We start from the raw sequence: 19,248 nt of genomic DNA, 5'->3' as shown, positions 1-19,248 counted from the left end.
ATATTATATTTCTCCTATCCCACATAAAGCTTATATGCACTGACTTAACACTGACAGGTTTTTCCACAGTCCTTCCAGCTATCCATTCTCGCAACTGCTGTTATTTTCAGCTCCCTCTTTTAATAATGTAAAATTGATGATAGTACGTTTTCTAGAAAAAAAACATATTAAGTCACTTTTACTCTAATTTTCGTCAATCTTTATAGCATAACCCCCACTGAAGCTAAGAAATAAATAGGGAGTTTCATTTCAAAATTTAATAGTTACTGTAATAAGCTTACCCTACTATAGGGGATATCCAATTAGCCGTGGTCAATTACCGTGGCTATTTGTCTCGCCGGGGGTTATCCTATTAGCCCCGATAAACCAGCATATTGGGGATTTTGTTTCACCAGCCTCAGGCAGGCGAAAACCAAATCCCCAGAAACAGACCCATTTTTTCATATAAATTGGATAGACTGTAAAAAAATATTGGTGAAACACTGGGAAAAATTGCTAAACATTGTCTGTTTCTCTGGCCCGATGTTTCTTCTCAGGTAATTGAATAACCCCCAATCCCTTTAAACCGGGACACTCATGAATAACACAGGTTCTCAAGCTTATTAAAACCATATGAAATGCAGGTTTGAATTCAGCCAGCCACACAACCTGTGTAATTCATGAGTGTGGCAGCTTAAAGGGATAGTATGGTAAGTCTAACTATTAAGGTGCATACACACTTGCCGAGAAAATGAGCAACGTTGCTCATTTTTACCTTTCCTGAACGCTGTCGATCATTTTCTCTGCAATGTGCATGCCGCCGCTGACCAGTGATGCTCGGCGCTGCGGGCCGTAAACGACCCTTACTGTCGGCCGTGCAGGCAGCTCAATCTGGACTGTCGTCCAAGAGCTGCCTTCACGGCCCGGCAGCTGTGTGCAGTCACTGAGCAATATGAACGTCATATCACTCAGTGTGTATGCCCGGCCTCTGACCGTCCGGCCCAAGAGCACATCGCCTAGTGTGTACCCACCTTAAGTCAATGAAAAGCGTGGCTTTGTGAATACCAATTTAAATTAAAATGCCAGGAAATATATTTAATATTAAGGCTGATATTTAGGAATAATATTCAAGGTTCCTGTAGAGATATTTTCTGTTCTCAAATGTACATCACCCTAATTATTCAAAACCTATTTCCGGTGCCTGGTAAAGATTGCAAGTCATGGTTACTCACACACTTACGACACAGCGTGTATTCCTATAGTGAGGAATCAGAGGTGGGAGGCGGTGATAGAAAGTATGATGTAAAACAGTCCATCCTTTTTTTTTGTTGCTCATCCTGAGAGCAGTTTATAAATGTAGGCGACACGTGTGATTCTTTTCACAGACAACGGGCAGGAACTTGAAGAAGAACTTTATGAATACACAATGGAAACGGCTTTGCCCAACGTTTTTGTAAAAGAAAAGCTTATAGGTGACTACACTGAAGTTATCCAGGTACTGTCTAGCTGATCACTGCTTGTTGTGCATTGTGTAATACAAATTTATAATATCTGAAAATGTTCCAGTATAGGGAATGCCTTTTAAAGTTTGTCAATTTATTGTCTAATTTCTGTTAAGACAGGAAAGTGTAATGTCATTGTGCCACTTTGAAAGCTATACAATGTATTACAAATAGATTAAACATGCACATTTTACATTACAAAGTTAAATACACAGAAAGCTAAAGAGAAATAAAACATTAAGATAAAAGCTAACAATTTAATTCTTAAAATACTATATATTCTAGAGTAGCAACACATGAGAAAAGCAATGCAATCCTATGATAATGCTGAAAAGAATGCATGTACATTATGTACAGTAAAGACAATGAATATTATTAATAGTCGACAAACAAATACATTTTAAATATATTGTATTACTTCAGTTGCATGTGCAGAATTAAGGTGTACATAGGCATCTAACTTACTTTATCAGTTATACATAAAATAGAACATGATATTCAAGTTTTTGATGTTTATAATATTATCAACACATGTATTTAAATAGGCTTAACTGTGTGTGATACAGTGATGTGAAATTAAAAATACTGCTTGTTTTTCTTTAACCACTTAACTGACGATTTTTCCCTTCAAAAACATTCACAACATTGTTGTTTTTTTTAATATTTAATTTAATATAGTTTAAAAAGTATTTTTTAAAACATTTAAATATTATATTATTCACATGTGCAGAAAGGATCTCCCTGTCAAAAACTGGGGTCACAGTGGGGCGACGTGCCAGCTAAGTGGTTAAAAACAGCAATAATTAACAATCATAGTCTAAACCTTATCAGGTCCCAAAATGTGGTGATTTGACAAACCCAATATCATGTAACTAATAATCCATGGTAGATTTTACTTTGGCGTAATGGTTTGACCTGTGTGTGTGTGTGTGTGTGTGTGTGTGTATAATATATATATATATATATATATATATATATTGTGGTGAGAGGGCTTGTGTCTCACCACAATTGTCAACATTCTGGTGGAATCAGCTCCCTCCAAGGGAGGAGAAAACAAGGCCTGCACATTCTGCACCTGTGGAGATTTATAATTTTAGGCTTTCTAAATTGCACAGCTGCAGCTGGATAAATTGAGGTCTGGGTTTTCCAGCTCACCTAGAGACAGCAGAAAGTCAGGTGCAGGAGAGGGGTTTAAAACTCCCAAACGCCCATAGTGCATTGCGCTGATGCCTATTAGGGGCCAGTGAGCAGGGATTAGTTTGCAGCGCCAGGAACTATGGACATTGACCGTGCTGGAGAGCATGGCATGTGTGTGGCTTCAAGTCACTACAGGGGACTGATGATAGAACACAAGAAGTGCTAGGACTTTTTCTGTTTGTGTTTTTTTCTGTTTGTACCTGTGTGACCAGGCCCAAACCTTAATATACTCTACATCACAGGTTCTCAAACTCGGTCCTCAGGACCCCACACGGTGCATGTTTTGCAGGTCTCCTCACAGAATCACAAGTGACATGATTAGCTCCACCTGTGGACCTTTTAAAATGTGTCAGTGAGTAATTAATACACCTGTGCACCTGCTGGGTTACCTGCAAAACATGCACTGTGTGGGGTCCTGAGGACCGAGTTTGAGAACCACTGCTCTACACAGTCTCTGCTACCAGTAAAGATGCTGTGTTGTAATTGGAATACATGCCTGCGAGTCCTAATTTACAGTATCCGTGTTACATTATTTATATATATATGCGTAGGTCTCCGGGAACATGGCACCCGTGCCTTGTTCCTGGGGTCATCTCCAGTGCGTATGTGCAAATAACAAGGAAATGGCCGCAGCATCCATTTTACAAGTGATTTGTGTCCGCACTGCAGGGCCATCGCCGCCGCGGGACTACGGAGGGGTAAGTATAATATATGGGTGCAGAGTGTGCGTTGTGGGTCCCCTTGGACCCATTATAGAAATGCATATGAATTAGCCTTCTTTGGGCAGGTACAAGTATTAAAGGCTATTAATGGCAAAGTGTTCTTACCAGGTACTGGTAGGATCATGCTCATTGTGTCCTGAGAACTTTTCTATGACAAGAAGTTTGGTCACGTGAACTTAGGGGTAGATGTATACGGTTTGGAGAGTGATAAAGTGGAGAGAGATAAACTACCAACCAACTACTAATTATGATGTTGCTGCCTTCATTAGAAAAATGTCAGTAATACCCCTTTCACATAGCAAAAATAAACCGGTATCGACCCGGCAATATGCCGGGTCGACACGGGTCAGTGTGCGATGTGAAAGGGGCCTTGGAGAATTCCCGTATCGCTTGACCCGGTAATTCAGCCTGGGTAATAAGAAGGGTTATACCCGGGCTGAATACCGGGTCAGTGGCAGCGTAAACGGATTCCCGGACCCGTGTACTACATAGGGAGAGATGGCGCAGAGATGAGATCATCTCCCAGTGCCACCTGCACCCCATCTGCTGACTCCGCCCTCCGTCGCTATGGCAACTGACGCGGCATATTGCCAGGTCGGGAAGCCAGCAGAGAGGCTCCAATGCCGGATCCCAGCCGGGAAGGACTCGGTTCCAATTCCCAGGTGGGATCCAGCATTGGAGATGTGAAAGGGGTATTAGGAGCTGAATGGTTGGTAGTTTATCTCTCCCCACTTTATCAATTGCCAAGACTTAGTACATTGGCCCCTGTGTGTCACATCTTTTCAGCTCAGTGAATTGGCCATACCAACAGCTAATTTAAAGAATAGTTTATGAGATGATAAACACGTCTGCTAAATTTGTAATCTCATTGTGTATTTTTTTTATTATTATTAATATTATTACTCTGAACAGATAGTCTTAACAAAATCATTGAATTGCAGGCATATGCCCTGCTAGTCACACATATCATTACTAATATTAACAAAGATATGCATTTTACTACTTTTTTCCTTAACCGTTTACACACACAGATCCAATTTGCATGATATACTGTATAGTAGAAAGTGTGATAAATAAATAGGACAGCCTATGTGCAATAAGCTGGGTTACGTAACACAGTGCATGTGAGGTGCGGTAAAGCATACTGACTTGCTTCCTGAAAGTGTAGTCACGCTAGCGACACACCCAAGTATCTCATTCCCGGGTTCTTAATTCTCAAAATCTATATTTAAGATGAAGTGATCTTCTCACATGTGCCTGAATAAGTCTGTTTGCATGAATAAGTAAGTTCCATGATTCAGCATAGACACTCGTGTTACCTTTCCAGTTCTATCAGCCAATGTTTCCTTTGTCAGCATTAGTCATTCACATATTAATCAAAAAGTAATTACTACATATATGTGCAGACAAGCAAAAAATATCATTCAAGACAGAAGGGCTTCTATTTATATAATAACTTGTGACAAATGTGCACAATTCTATGGTAGTGATCAGTTTTCCATGACACCACATAAAACCAGGACTGTCTCTACTGAAATGGGCCCTATGTAGGGCACACACATAGGGGCGAAAGATCTCTTCAATAAAGCCCCATGCGTTTAAAGGATATAGTTCAATATGTATATGATTCAATGTGAAATGTAGCGTTTTTGATGACTTACCCAGTTAAGAATCCAAGTGTCGAATCCAAGCAGGTTAATCTTAATAGAGCAATGTAGTCATATAAATTCTTTAAAACCCTTGGGGGGATATGTATCAAGCCTTCGAGAGAAAGAAAGTGTAGACAATCAGCTAATCCGCTTCTATCATTTATCTATCGGTCTAATTGGCTGCTTTGGGCAACTTCTCAACTTTCTCTCTCCAAGGCTTGATATATCTCCCCCTCTGTTTCAAATCCTTGAGGAAGATATTGAGAAATTCTGTACTACTGACATAAACTATATGATTGATCCACACTGCTCATACAGTCAATATGAATTATTAAAATGAAAATGCTACAAAAGGAAATGCTTTATTAACATATTTAATCCGCATTACTGGTTGTAGGGAAATGCTATCCTGACTACACTGCAGTGTTAGGGTATTTTATGTCAGTCAAAGTAACTAGAAAAGTAGAAGACAAACCTTGAACATTTATACTTTCTAATGAACCTTTTGTATGTTTTTATTAGGTGTTCAGACCTAGCTCGTGCTTTGAAGTATAACAACAATGTAATTAGCCAACCCAGACTAACAATCTTTCATTTAACAACAATCTAATGTAGCCATTTCTGTTTGCCATTGATCCTAGTTATAATAGTGGTTCAAGCATCATTACATCTTGTTTTTCCTCCCATCCTTTTTCTAGCTGTCTAAGGATGGTCTGTTTCAAAAACTGCTGGAAGATAAAGAGGATAAACCCAAGGAGAATACCTATGATTTTGACCTGATTGTCATTGGGGGAGGATCAGGAGGTCTAGCTGCTTCTAAGGTACAAACAATTTACTGTAAATTATAATTTCAAGGCTCAGGGAAAGGACCAGTTTATATGAAGGGAAAATGCTCATCTCTGGGTGTACAACAAATGTAATCTAATGTGTGCTGTTGTCACATTTCCCTGCCAGGAGGCTGCAAAGTTTGGCAAGAAAGTACTGGTACTGGATTATGTTACTCCATCCCCCCTAGGAACCAAATGGGGTAAGTTGGAAAGGGCAGCTTAGGGGAAAGCATTCATGTTCCCTATATGCTATCCACTAATAACCAGTGCTGAAAGTAGGGTGGTACGGAGTATCATTAAGAAATATGCGTACCACCAGCCCCTTGCTGGCGCATAATTTATAAGGGTCATTTTTCTAAACTGGTGTCAGTGGTATATCTGTGTGTGGGATAATATGTAATAGGCATTACGGTGTGTGGTATAATATGTAATAGGCATTACAGTGTGTGGCATAATGTGTAATCGGCATTACGTGGTGCGGCATAATGTGTAATAAGCATTACGGTGTGCGGCATAATGTGTAATAAGCATTAAGGTGTCTGGCATAATGTGTAATGGGCATTACGATGTGTGGCATAATGTGTAATAAGCATTATGGTGTGTGGCATAATGTGTAATAAGCATTAAGGTGTCTGGCATAATGTGTAATGGGCATTACGGTGTGTGGCATAATGTGTAATAAGCATTACGGTGTGTGGCATAATGTGTAATCGGCATTACGGTGTGTGGCATAATGTGTAATAAGCATTAATGTGTCTGGCATAATGTGTAATGGGCATTACAGTGTGTGGCATAATGTGTAATAAGCATTACGGTGTGTGGCATAATGTGTAATAAGCATTACGGTGTGTGGCATAATGTGTAATAAGCATGACGGTGTGTGGCATAATGTGGCCATGTCCCTATTTCCATGTAGCCACTCCCCTAGTTTCGTGTGACCACGGGCATTTTTAATATCTGTACCACAGAGAAAAAAATTCTACTTGCACCACTGCTAATAACAACATGCTTTGCTAATAAGAATGTGCATTAAATATCAGAACAACCAAAAATAACAGTTATTCAAAGAGACCAAGGGCTAAGCATGTATTGAAGCCAGTAATCCTCTGATCTGTGATCAGTATAATTACAACAGAATGGAGATTTACTGGAAGTGCAGTTGTTTGGCTGTATCTGCTCCCCTGGACTAATCAATCATCACATTTGATGGACAGTCATAAAGCGCAATAACACCGCACAATAAATAGCCCAGTATATCCCGTTGGCAGTCTTGTGCTTTTAAAGTTGAAGCTTCTTTTCCAATTTCTGTTATGATAGATAGATAGATAGATAGATAACCATTTTGTTGCCACTGGTGCTTGCATGTCTTGGGACTTTTTATCACCCTGTAAACTATTTATATATAATTGCTAAATATGTTGTTTTTGCATTTAGTGACATAATATTTGCTCTCTTTTTTTCTAGGTCTTGGAGGAACATGTGTAAATGTGGGCTGCATTCCCAAGAAGCTAATGCATCAGGCAGCCCTACTGAGGCAGGCTTTGAAAGATTCTTCTAAATATGGATGGAAAGTTGAAGATAATGGTAGGTCATTTTATAAAGTATTGTTTCCAAACAGTTCTGACCCTTCAGGCCCCACTCACTTGTTTGGTGGTGCTTTAAAGGGGGTATTTATTAAAGCTTGGAGAGAGATACAGTTGTGAGAGATAAAGTACTAGCCTTTCATCTTCTGCCTTAAGGGCCCTACACATTGAGCGATCCGCTGCCGAGCTGCCCGACAGTGGATATGGGCGACCCGGCGGTGGGAAGCGGTGGGGGAAGAGTGAAGTTTCTTCATTCCCCCCCGTCACCCGGCTCCATAGCAGTGTAGGCAAATATGGACGAGATCGTCCATATTGGCCTGCATGCACAAGCGACGGGGCACCAGCAATGAACGAGTGCAGGGCCGCGCATCGTTCATCGCTGGTGCCTCCACACTCAAAGATATGAACGTTATCTCGTTCATTAATGAACGAGATCGTTCATATCTTTGAATATTATCGCCCAGTGTGTAGAGCCTATTACATTTTACAGTCTGTGTTTGAAAATAACAGGAGCTGATTGGTTGGTACCTAATCTCTTACAATTTTATCTCTCTCCAAGCTTTGATAAATACAGGGGTTATTTATCAAAGCTTAGAGAAAGATAAAACTGTGATAGCTTAAAAAAATTCTCAGGGTTCAAAAGCTCTATGGGAATAATTACACACCAAGTAAAGCTGGGATTTTCTTCCGGGAAAAGTGCTTATTATTAAAGTCTCCGTTTGACTCCCCGCTCAGTGAAGCCCCAAAAGATGGCACGAGGGGAGGAAATGATTTGAGTTTAATTAGCTGAGCTCTGTAACTATTCTGATGTTCAGCAAAACAGTGTGGAATCTGTTGAAAGGATTACTGTATAGCTTAATAAGAAAACAATCAAAATATTGCCTTCAGTGGAATATATATTCATTATTTAACAATAAATATAATCTAGGATTACCTATATTTGAATAAGAATGTTCTCAATTAAAGGTATAGCTTTTGCCTTTACTGGTTAGCATGTCTAAACTTTGGATCCTATTCTCTAGTAATAAATGTAAATGTCAAGAAAGGGGCTATCACTGCATCCTCTCATTGTACAAGAGTGCTACCAACGAGACATACAGCGATGCCTGTAATCTGACCAGTTACCACAGTCCCCATTGTCTTCTGGCTCAGTTTAATATTGAGAGCCCTTTATTGGTAAATTGTGGTGCAACTGAAATTTGTAAAACTGTGATAAGCGGCAATACAGATTGTTAGCGCAGGGTGTTAAGTAACATTCCCTAAAGCCTGGTTCGCTTTTACTTGTTATTGTGGGTACCCAGCTGACAGGTAAAGGTGCCTGGAAACACATCAACATCACCATTGCCGTAGCACTACCTATTTCACCTGCGCCACACACTTTAAAATACAACACCATATACACATTGCATGTCAGTGTCATACACAGTACACATTATTGCTGTTATCCCTATTTTTATTTTCCATTTGTAAATGTAAATGTAAATAAAATATGAATGTTCTGTATAATAATGTGTAGTCATTTTGTCAAGCTTTTATCATGGTCTTACTGCTCATCTTACCATATTGCCATTGTCTTATGTCTCATAAGTATCATTTTTTAGTACCTTGCGGGCTTGGTGGCTCGCTGCGCTCGCCACAGGATCTATTCCTACTCTGTGGGTTTTATGTACACCCACGAGTGGGAATAGCCATGGTGCACCGGCATTCCAGCTGCCGGTATTATCGGCTGCCTGGATTTTGGCGTCGGTATACTGAACGCCGGGATCCCGACAGCCGACATTTAACTACAACCCTTACATATTTATCACAGTTTTTCTGTTTGCTAAATATTCCTCTGTTATTTAAAATAACATAAAGTAATAGTGATTTATAACATCCACAGTAATGGAAGAGTTGAATTTAATACACAGAGGAGGTAAATGCAGTGCAAAGATGAGCGCCGGAAATTTTTCGGGTTTTGTGTTTTGGTTTTGGGTTCGGTTCCGCGGCCGTGTTTTGGGTTCGACCGCGTTTTGGCAAAACCTCACCGAATTTTTTTTGTCGGATTCGGGTGTGTTTTGGATTCGGGTGTTTTTTTAAAAAAACCCTAAAAAACAGCTTAAATCATAGAATTTGGGGGTAATTTTGATCCCAAAGTATTATTAACCTCAAAAAACATAATTTACACTCATTTTCAGCCTATTCTGAACACATCACACCTCACAATATTATTTTTAGTCCTAAAATTTGCACCGAGGTCGCTGTGTGAGTAAGATAAGCGACCCTAGTGGCCGACACAAACACCGGGCCCATCTAGGAGTGGCACTGCAGTGTCACGCAGGATGGCCCTTCCAAAAAACCCTCCCCAAACAGCACATGACGCAAAGAAAAAAAGAGGCGCAATGAGGTAGCTGACTGTGTGAGTAAGATTAGCGACCCTAGTGGCCGACACAAACACCGGGCACATCTAGGAGTGGCACTGCAGTGTCACGCAGGATGTCCCTTCCAAAAAACCCTCCCCAAACAGCACATGACGCAAAGAAAAAAAGAGGCGCAATGAGGTAGCTGTGTGAGTAAGATTAGCGACCCTAGTGGCCGACACAAACACCGGGCCCATCTAGGAGTGGCACTGCAGTGTCACGCAGGATGTCCCTTCCAAAAAACCCTCCCCAATCAGCACATGATGCAAAGAAAAAGAAAAGAAAAAAGAGGTGCAAGATGGAATTATCCTTGGGCCCTCCCACCCACCCTTATGTTGTATAAACAAAACAGGACATGCACACTTTAACCAACCCATCATTTCAGTGACAGGGTCTGCCACACGACTGTGACTGATATGACGGGTTGGTTTGGACCCCCCCCAAAAAAGAAGCAATTAATCTCTCCTTGCACAAACTGGCTCTACAGAGGCAAGATGTCCACCTCATCTTCACCCTCCGATATATCACCGTGTACATCCCTCTCCTCACAGATTATCAATTCGTCCCCACTGGAATCCACCATCTCAGCTCCCTGTGTACTTTGTGGAGGCAATTGCTGCTGGTCAATGTCTCCGCGGAGGAATTGATTATAATTCATTTTAATGAACATCATCTTCTCCACATTTTCTGGATGTAACCTCGTACGCCGATTGCTGACAAGGTGAGCGGCGGCACTAAACACTCTTTCGGAGTACACACTTGTGGGAGGGCAACTTAGGTAGAATAAAGCCAGTTTGTGCAAGGGCCTCCAAATTGCCTCTTTTTCCTGCCAGTATAAGTACGGACTGTGTGACGTGCCTACTTGGATGCGGTCACTCATATAATCCTCCACCATTCTATCAATGTTGAGAGAATCATATGCAGTGACAGTAGACGACATGTCCGTAATCGTTGTCAGGTCCTTCAGTCCGGACCAGATGTCAGCATCAGCAGTCGCTCCAGACTGCCCTGCATCACCGCCAGCGGGTGGGCTCGGAATTCTGAGCCTTTTCCTCGCACCCCCAGTTGCGGGAGAATGTGAAGGAGGAGATGTTGACAGGTCGCGTTCCGCTTGACTTGACAATTTTGTCACCAGCAGGTCTTTCAACCCCAGCAGACCTGTGTCTGCCAGAAAGAGAGATCCAAGGTAGGCTTTAAATCTAGGATCGAGCACGGTGGCCAAAATGTAGTGCTCTGATTTCAACAGATTGACCACCCGTGAATCCTTGTTAAGCGAATTAAGGGCTGCATCCACAAGTCCCACATGCCTAGCGGAATCGCTCCGTGTTAGCTCCTTCTTCAATGCCTCCAGCTTCTTCTGCAAAAGCCTGATGAGGGGAATGACCTGACTCAGGCTGGCAGTGTCTGAACTGACTTCACGTGTGGCAAGTTCAAAGGGCATCAGAACCTTGCACAACGTTGAAATCATTCTCCACTGCACTTGAGACAGGTGCATTCCATCTCCTATATCGTGCTCAATTGTATAGGCTTGAATGGCCTTTTGCTGCTCCTCCAACCTCTGAAGCATATAGAGGGTTGAATTCCACCTCGTTACCACTTCTTGCTTCAGATGATGGCAGGGCAGGTTCAGTAGTTTTTGGTGGTGCTCCAGTCTTCTGTACGTGGTGCCTGTACGCCGAAAGTGTCCCGCAATTTTTCTGGCCACCGACAGCATCTCTTGCACGCCCCTGTCGTTTTTTAAAAAATTCTGCACCACCAAATTCAAGGTATGTGCAAAACATGGGACGTGCTGGAATTTGCCCATATTTAATGCACACACAATATTGCTGGCGTTGTCCGATGCCACAAATCCACAGGAGAGTCCAATTGGGGTAAGCCATTCCGCGATGATCTTCCTCAGTTGCCGTAAGAGGTTTTCAGCTGTGTGCGTATTCTGGAAAGCGGTGATACAAAGCGTAGCCTGCCTAGGAAAGAGTTGGCGTTTGCGAGATGCTGCTACTGGTGCCGCCGCTGCTGTTCTTGCGGCGGGAGTCCATACATCTACCCAGTGGGCTGTCACAGTCATATAGTCCTGACCCTGCCCTGCTCCACTTGTCCACATGTCCGTGGTTAAGTGGACATTGGGTACAACTGCATTTTTTAGGACACTGGTGAGTCTTTTTCTGACGTCCGTGTACATTCTCGGTATCGCCTGCCTAGAGAAGTGGAACCTAGATGGTATTTGGTAACGGGGGCACACTGCCTCAATAAATTGTCTAGTTCCCTGTGAACTAACGGCGGATACCGGACGCACGTCTAACACCAACATAGTTGTCAAGGACTCAGTTATCCGCTTTGCAGTAGGATGACTGCTGTGATATTTCATCTTCCTCGCAAAGGACTGTTGAACAGTCAATTGCTTACTGGAAGTAGTACAAGTGGGCTTACGACTTCCCCTCTGGGATGACCATCGACTCCCAGCGGCAACAACAGCAGCGCCAGCAGCAGTAGGCGTTACACGCAAGGATGCATCGGAGGAATCCCAGGCAGGAGAGGACTCGTCAGACTTGCCAGTGACATGGCCTGCAGGACTATTGGCATTCCTGGGGAAGGAGGAAATTGACACTGAGGGAGTTGGTGGGGTGGTTTGCGTGAGCTTGGTTACAAGAGGAAGGGATTTACTGGTCAGTGGACTGCTTCCGCTGTCACCCAAAGTTTTTGAACTTGTCACTGACTTATTATGAATGCGCTGCAGGTGACGTATAAGGGAGGATGTTCCGAGGTGGTTAACGTCCTTACCCCTACTTATTACAGCTTGACAAAGGGAACACACGGCTTGACACCTGTTGTCCGCATTTCTGGTGAAATACCTCCACACCGAAGAGCTGATTTTTTTGGTATTTTCACCTGGCATGTCAACGGCCATATATATTATAATAATAATACAATTATGGATGGACGGACTGCCTGCCGACTGCCGACACAGAGGTAGCCACAGCCGTGAACTACCGCACTGTACACTGGTTGATAAAGAGATAGTAGTATACTCGTAACAACTAGTATGACACTATGACGACGGTATAAAGAATGAAAAAAAAACCACGGTTAGGTGGTATATATTATAATAATAATACAATTATGGATGGACGGACTGCCTGCCGACTGCCGACACAGAGGTAGCCACAGCCGTGAACTACCGCACTGTACACTGGTTGATAAAGAGATAGTAGTATACTCGTAACAATTAGGATGACACTATGACGGTATAAAGAATGAAAAAAAAACCACGGTTAGGTGGTAGGTATATAATAATAAATAATACAATTCTGGTCGGACGGACTGCCTGCCGTGTGCCGACACAGAGGTAGCCACAGCCGTGAACTACCGCACTGTACACTGGTTGATAAAGAGATAGTAGTATACTCGTAACAATTAGGATGACACTATGACGGTATAAAGAATGAAAAAAAAACCACGGTTAGGTGGTAGGTATATAATAATAAATAATACAATTCTGGTCGGACGGACTGCCTGCCGTGTGCCGACACAGAGGTAGCCACAGCCGTGAACTACCGCACTGTACACTGGTTGATAAAGAGATAGTAGTATACTCGTAACAATTAGGATGACACTATGACGGTATAAAGAATGAAAAAAAAACCACGGTTAGGTGGTAGGTATATAATAATAAATAATACAATTCTGGTCGGACGGACTGCCTGCCGTGTGCCGACACAGAGGTAGCCACAGCCGTGAACTACCGCACTGTACACTGGTTGATAAAGAGATAGTAGTATACTCGTAACAATTAGGATGACACTATGACGGTATAAAGAATGAAAAAAAAACCACGGTTAGGTGGTAGGTATATAATAATAAATAATACAATTCTGGTCGGACGGACTGCCTGCCGTGTGCCGACACAGAGGTAGCCACAGCCGTGAACTACCGCACTGTACACTGGTTGATAAAGAGATAGTAGTATACTCGTAACAATTAGGATGACAGTATGACGGTATAAAGAATGAAAAAAAAACCACGGTTAGGTGGTAGGTATATAATAATAAATAATACAATTCTGGTCGGACGGACTGCCTGCCGTGTGCCGACACAGAGGTAGCCACAGCCGTGAACTACCGCACTGTACACTGGTTGATAAAGAGATAGTAGTATACTCGTAACAATTAGGATGACACTATGACGGTATAAAGAATGAAAAAAAAACCACGGTTAGGTGGTAGGTATATAATAATAAATAATACAATTCTGGTCGGACGGACTGCCTGCCGTGTGCCGACACAGAGGTAGCCACAGCCGTGAACTACCGCACTGTACACTGGTTGATAAAGAGATAGTAGTATACTCGTAACAATTAGGATGACACTATGACGGTATAAAGAATGAAAAAAAAACCACGGTTAGGTGGTAGGTATATAATAATAAATAATACAATTCTGGTCGGACGGACTGCCTGCCGTGTGCCGACACAGAGGTAGCCACAGCCGTGAACTACCGCACTGTACACTGGTTGATAAAGAGATAGTAGTATACTCGTAACAATTAGGATGACACTATGACGGTATAAAGAATGAAAAAAAAACCACGGTTAGGTGGTAGGTATATAATAATAAATAATACAATTCTGGTCGGACGGACTGCCTGCCGTGTGCCGACACAGAGGTAGCCACAGCCGTGAACTACCGCACTGTACTGTGTCTGCTGCTAATATAGACTGGTTGATATTTAAAGAGATATTAGTAGTATACAACAATACTATACTGGTGGTCAGGCACTGGTCACCACTCCTGCAGCAAAAGTGTGCACTGTTAATTAATATAATTGTACTCCTGGCTCCTGCTAACAACCTGCAGTGCTCCCCAGTCTCCCCCACAATTAATTATAAGCTTTTAATTTATACATTGATGACTGTGCAGCACACTGGGCTGAGCTGAGTGCACACAGACTGAGTCACACTGTGTGACTGACTGTGCTGTGTATCGTTTTTTTTTTCAGGCAGAGAACGGATATAGCAGAGAGAAGTGAACGGATATATTATATTAAATAAAAGTTAACTAGCAACTGCACTGGTCACTGACTGTGGTAAACTAACTCTGTCTGCGACTCTGCACAATCTCTCTCTATCTAATCTATCTATCTCTATTCTAATGGAGAGGACGCCAGACACGTCCTCTCCCTATCAATCCCAATGCACGAGTGAAAATGGCGGCGACGCGCGGCTCCTTATATAGAATCCGAGTCTCGCGATAGAATCCGAGCCTCGCGAGAATCCGACAGCGTCATGATGACGTTCGGGCGCGCTCGGGTTAACCGAGCAAGGCGGGAAGATCCGAGTCGCTCGGACCCGTGGAAAAAAAAGTGAAGTTCGTGCGGGTTCGGATTCAAAGAAACCGAACCCGCTCATCTCTAAGTGCAATCAGTGCAAATATAAAAAATGTGATTGTCCTTTGCAATTTGGGAAAACTGACAGCTATAATCAATATACAAAGGGAAGGATGGTGCACAAGATATAATAACTACACCATATCTCTCAGAATAACGGACATCTAACAAGGGGTATAATAACATATGAATTAGCCATCGCTCTGTTGGTGGTGCTCCCCGGAACCGAATACAGGGTACTCAAAGTACAGAATTAGCAAAGGCTAATGAGGATAGGGATTCCTTTTTGGGGGCACTGTTTTAGCCAGGTCTCTGTGAGGCTACAGTGAATATGCTCTATGCCCACTGTTGGCAAGGTTCCTTTCACTGATATACTCTGACAGCAGAAAATGTCAGTGTGCTACTACCCCTTACTGTTTCATTCCTTATACGGAGAGATAAGGTAAAGGCATGTCTAGCATGTTCTTGACCATTAATAGACAAGGGTTTGAATTTTGTCTCCCTTTGATGAGACAGCTGTTTGGCAGTACAAATAACCTTCAGACAATAAATACAGACATCATATATAACGTACACTTCAATAACATTACAGTGACTTACATAAATATTATATTTATTATTCACCTTTTGTATATACCTTTATATATTAAAATTCATTGGTCTGTTTGTCCAGTTACATACTCAAACACCCCTGCACCGATTGGGATGAAACTAACGCAAGGCAGTTGAATCCCGGATGGGTTTTAGGGGTGTTAGGGTCACGACGGAATGTGTCCAGCAGAACTTTGACCCAGGGTGCCTGTTCTGGGCCCTTACACTGGGTGGATTTGGAAGAAAACTTCACAGAGTGGCAACATTGAATCCCAGAAGACATATTAGGGAGTTGGGGTCGGTTGGACCTCATGGCAGAATGTGCCGGGCAGAACTTTGACCCAGGCAACCGGTTCTGGGACTTCCACCGGATGGATTTGGAAGAAAACTTCACAGAATGGAAAAAATGGATCCCAGAAGACATACTAGGGGGTTGGGGTCCCAGTCGGACCTCCCGTTGGTGTACGCTGGGCAGCCTTGGAATAGAACATTGATAAAAGGAAAACGTTAAACCCATCTTGCAATGGAAAAATGATTTTAAAACTGAACAGAAAGAAAAGCTAGGGATCAGTACTACTGGCGACACCCAAAACACAATGACACTGGGCAGCCACCTCATGGGCGTGTTGGAAGAGCTACTAAGCTGCTAATTGGTTTTAATATGTTGACAGATACATCCAAGTAATTGATAAGTTAATAACTGGAAAATGTAACGCCAGGAACTTCAGCTAGTAAATTCTAAGTCAAAAGTTTTATTTACGTGATAGGCAACAAAAGCTAGGTTTAGGGTCCTGCAAGTGCATATGCAAAAAAATGTTTTATTATAAAAATGTGAAGTTTCAGAATATGATGTCTAGGTTTACATGTTGTTCCTCCATAGGGGACTATTTCTGTGACATTGTCCTACCACCACTACTCACACAGTTAAAAACTCATTCACCTCCCATCTGTACAAAACAAATACACAGAAATTATCCAGCAACACCTGATTCAAATATTTATAGTGTGCAAATAACAAATTATTAATATAAACATTTATGTGTACTGCAAGCAAAATGCCATACCTCCAAACTGTAATTCCCTAGGCCCGGCTTGGTGGTATTTTAGTATTAGCCACCTTTGAAGGCCAAAACTTTAACTCCAGCCTAATCCCTAACATTCCTGCCATTGATACTTTTAATACAGTGGTGGGATGAATGGAGACTACTGATACCCCTTTTCCACTAGCGTAGCACGGGTCGCAGCCATGTCGTCTGACACGGCTGCGACCCGTGCTACAGCCCCCTGCAGACAGCGCTCACCAACCCGGCAATTGCCGGGTTGGTGACGGGCTAGTGACGCGGCAGGGGCGGCGCTGGGAGATCACATGATCTCCCAGCGCCGGCCTCCCTACGCACTGTGAATGGGAGCCGTGTCGCCTCGACACGGCTCCCGTTCACACTAGACAGCTAGCCGGGTTGAACACGTGTTCAACCCGGCTAGCTACCAGGGTAGGATTCCCGGATCACTTGATCCGGGAATTTGCCAGGGGACACGTTTCCACTAGGGAAAAACACGGGTAAATGCACGCCCCCGCGCATTTACCCGTGTTTAAAAGAGCTAGTGGAAAAGGGGTATAAGATATGTATGCTGCCTATTAGCATTATCCACAGTCATTTATCACTTATACCCCTTTTCCACTAGCTCTTTTAAACACGTGTTCAACCCGGCTAGCTGTCTAGCTGTCTAGTGTGAACGGGAGCCGTGTCGAGGCGACACGGCTCCCATTCACAGTGCATAGGGAGGGCGGCGCTGGGAGATCATGATCTCCCAGCGCCGCCCCTGCCGCGTCACTAGCGCGTCACCAACCCGGCAATTGCCGTCAGCGATGTCTGCAGGGGGCTGTAGCACGGGTCGCAGCCGTGTCAGACGACACGGCTGCGACCCGTGCTACGCTAGTGGAAAAGGGGTATTAGATTATATACTGTACTATATGATAAAAATGCAATTCATCAGAGAAATGTTAATATTACAGGTATGTTCTGCTCCCATGATGGTGCTTCTTATTTTTAATCCTTGGTATAATAAATAAATAAATAAATAAACTTCTACTGGTAGCCAGGTAACTGAAGATAGTTTTGGTTGCTATAAATCCTAATATATATAGTAAACAGACGGTCCGGCACTCCAATATACTTGATAAATACTGACCTTGGTGCCCTCACCAACCGCAAGGAATAAATAGTAGATACTGTGTGTGGCTCTTACATGACCACAGCAAAGCAGCGTTCACCGTTTCAATTTTACTGGAAAATTGTCATCAAGAAGTACTTGCATTATTTAGCATAAACCTATGATATAATGAACCGCTTACTGTATGATAATTACTCTGCAGTACAGTCCTGGTCACTTGTGAAAAACCTGGTGGCTGATTAGTAATGGATGACTGCTTCCACATTAGTATACAGAGTGCAAGAGTTACAGTGACTATACCAGCAAAGTATAAGTCATTAGAAAGAGCTGTATCACAGATTGATGCACTGCTAAATATTAGACTTTACTGAGTTAACAACGGGAAGCAAGCACAGGTTTGCCCTTTACTGGATATGTTCACTTAAAATGTTATGTCACACATTACTCTTGATGAGAATTCGCTTATTTAAACACTGGCATATCTCTGGATTTCCGTTTACTTATTTAATTATTTCCCATCATAAGTCTTACTCCTGAGTATATGTAGAAGTAGTTCAGTAGTTAACCTTGTATCTTGCATTCCTTTCACCAGTGCAACACAACTGGGAGGTTATGAGTGAGTCTATCCAGAGCTACATTGGTTCTCTGAACTGGTCTTACAGGGTATCACTTGTAGAAAACGAAGTGAGATATGAAAATGGCTTCGCAGAGTTTGTGGGACCGCACCAAATTAAGGTAAAGACAGGTCACATGTATACATTGACTAGGGACATTACCAACAAGTTGACTGCTTAAAAATACAAAATATGACCTGGAAATACACAGATGGGCAGACATACAGTAACAGCTAGAGCAATTTTCTATAATTTAACAAGTCTACACATGTAAAAAAAAAAAGTCTTCCTAATGTTACAGATGAGACCTAAGGGTAAAATTACTAAAGTGGGAGGTTGTTTTAGAACTGGTGATGTTGCCCATAGCAACCAATCATATTCTATCTATTTTCTTCTAGAAGCAGCTAGATAAATATTACCAGTCTAAAAAAATACTCCCACCTTAGTAAATTTACCCTCTACATTCTGTTCTGTGTCTACAATTCAGCATACTGCACCACAGTGCTACCTACAGTGGGATATGGTCGTTAGGTCGACAGTCATTAGGTCGACCACTGAAGGTCGACATGCATTAGGTAGACATGGCCAATAGGTCGACGTGGTCATTAGGTCAAAAGGTCGACGTGCGTTTTTC

The 19,248-nt window shown here is 42.5% G+C and overlaps 1 protein-coding gene across 1 annotated transcript in view; it reads left to right on the top strand.

Annotated features, from left to right (window-relative positions):
* TXNRD1 (thioredoxin reductase 1) overlaps window positions 1–19,248 on the top strand; it is a 148,479-nt gene that overhangs the window by 104,247 nt on the left and 24,984 nt on the right. Inside the window, exons 4-8 of the mRNA XM_063927773.1 lie at window positions 1,365–1,474; window positions 5,748–5,870; window positions 6,004–6,076; window positions 7,341–7,460; window positions 18,593–18,735. Of these exons, the coding sequence (XP_063783843.1) occupies window positions 1,365–1,474; window positions 5,748–5,870; window positions 6,004–6,076; window positions 7,341–7,460; window positions 18,593–18,735 (569 nt within the window). The remainder of the gene's footprint in view (window positions 1–1,364; window positions 1,475–5,747; window positions 5,871–6,003; window positions 6,077–7,340; window positions 7,461–18,592; window positions 18,736–19,248) is intronic.

The sequence above is a fragment of the Pseudophryne corroboree genome, chromosome 6, assembly GCF_028390025.1.
Source record: "Pseudophryne corroboree isolate aPseCor3 chromosome 6, aPseCor3.hap2, whole genome shotgun sequence".
Taxonomy (NCBI): Eukaryota; Metazoa; Chordata; class Amphibia; order Anura; family Myobatrachidae; genus Pseudophryne; species Pseudophryne corroboree.
Note: the sequence above shows the minus strand (reverse complement) of the source record. Positions and strands in the feature narration are given on the sequence as shown.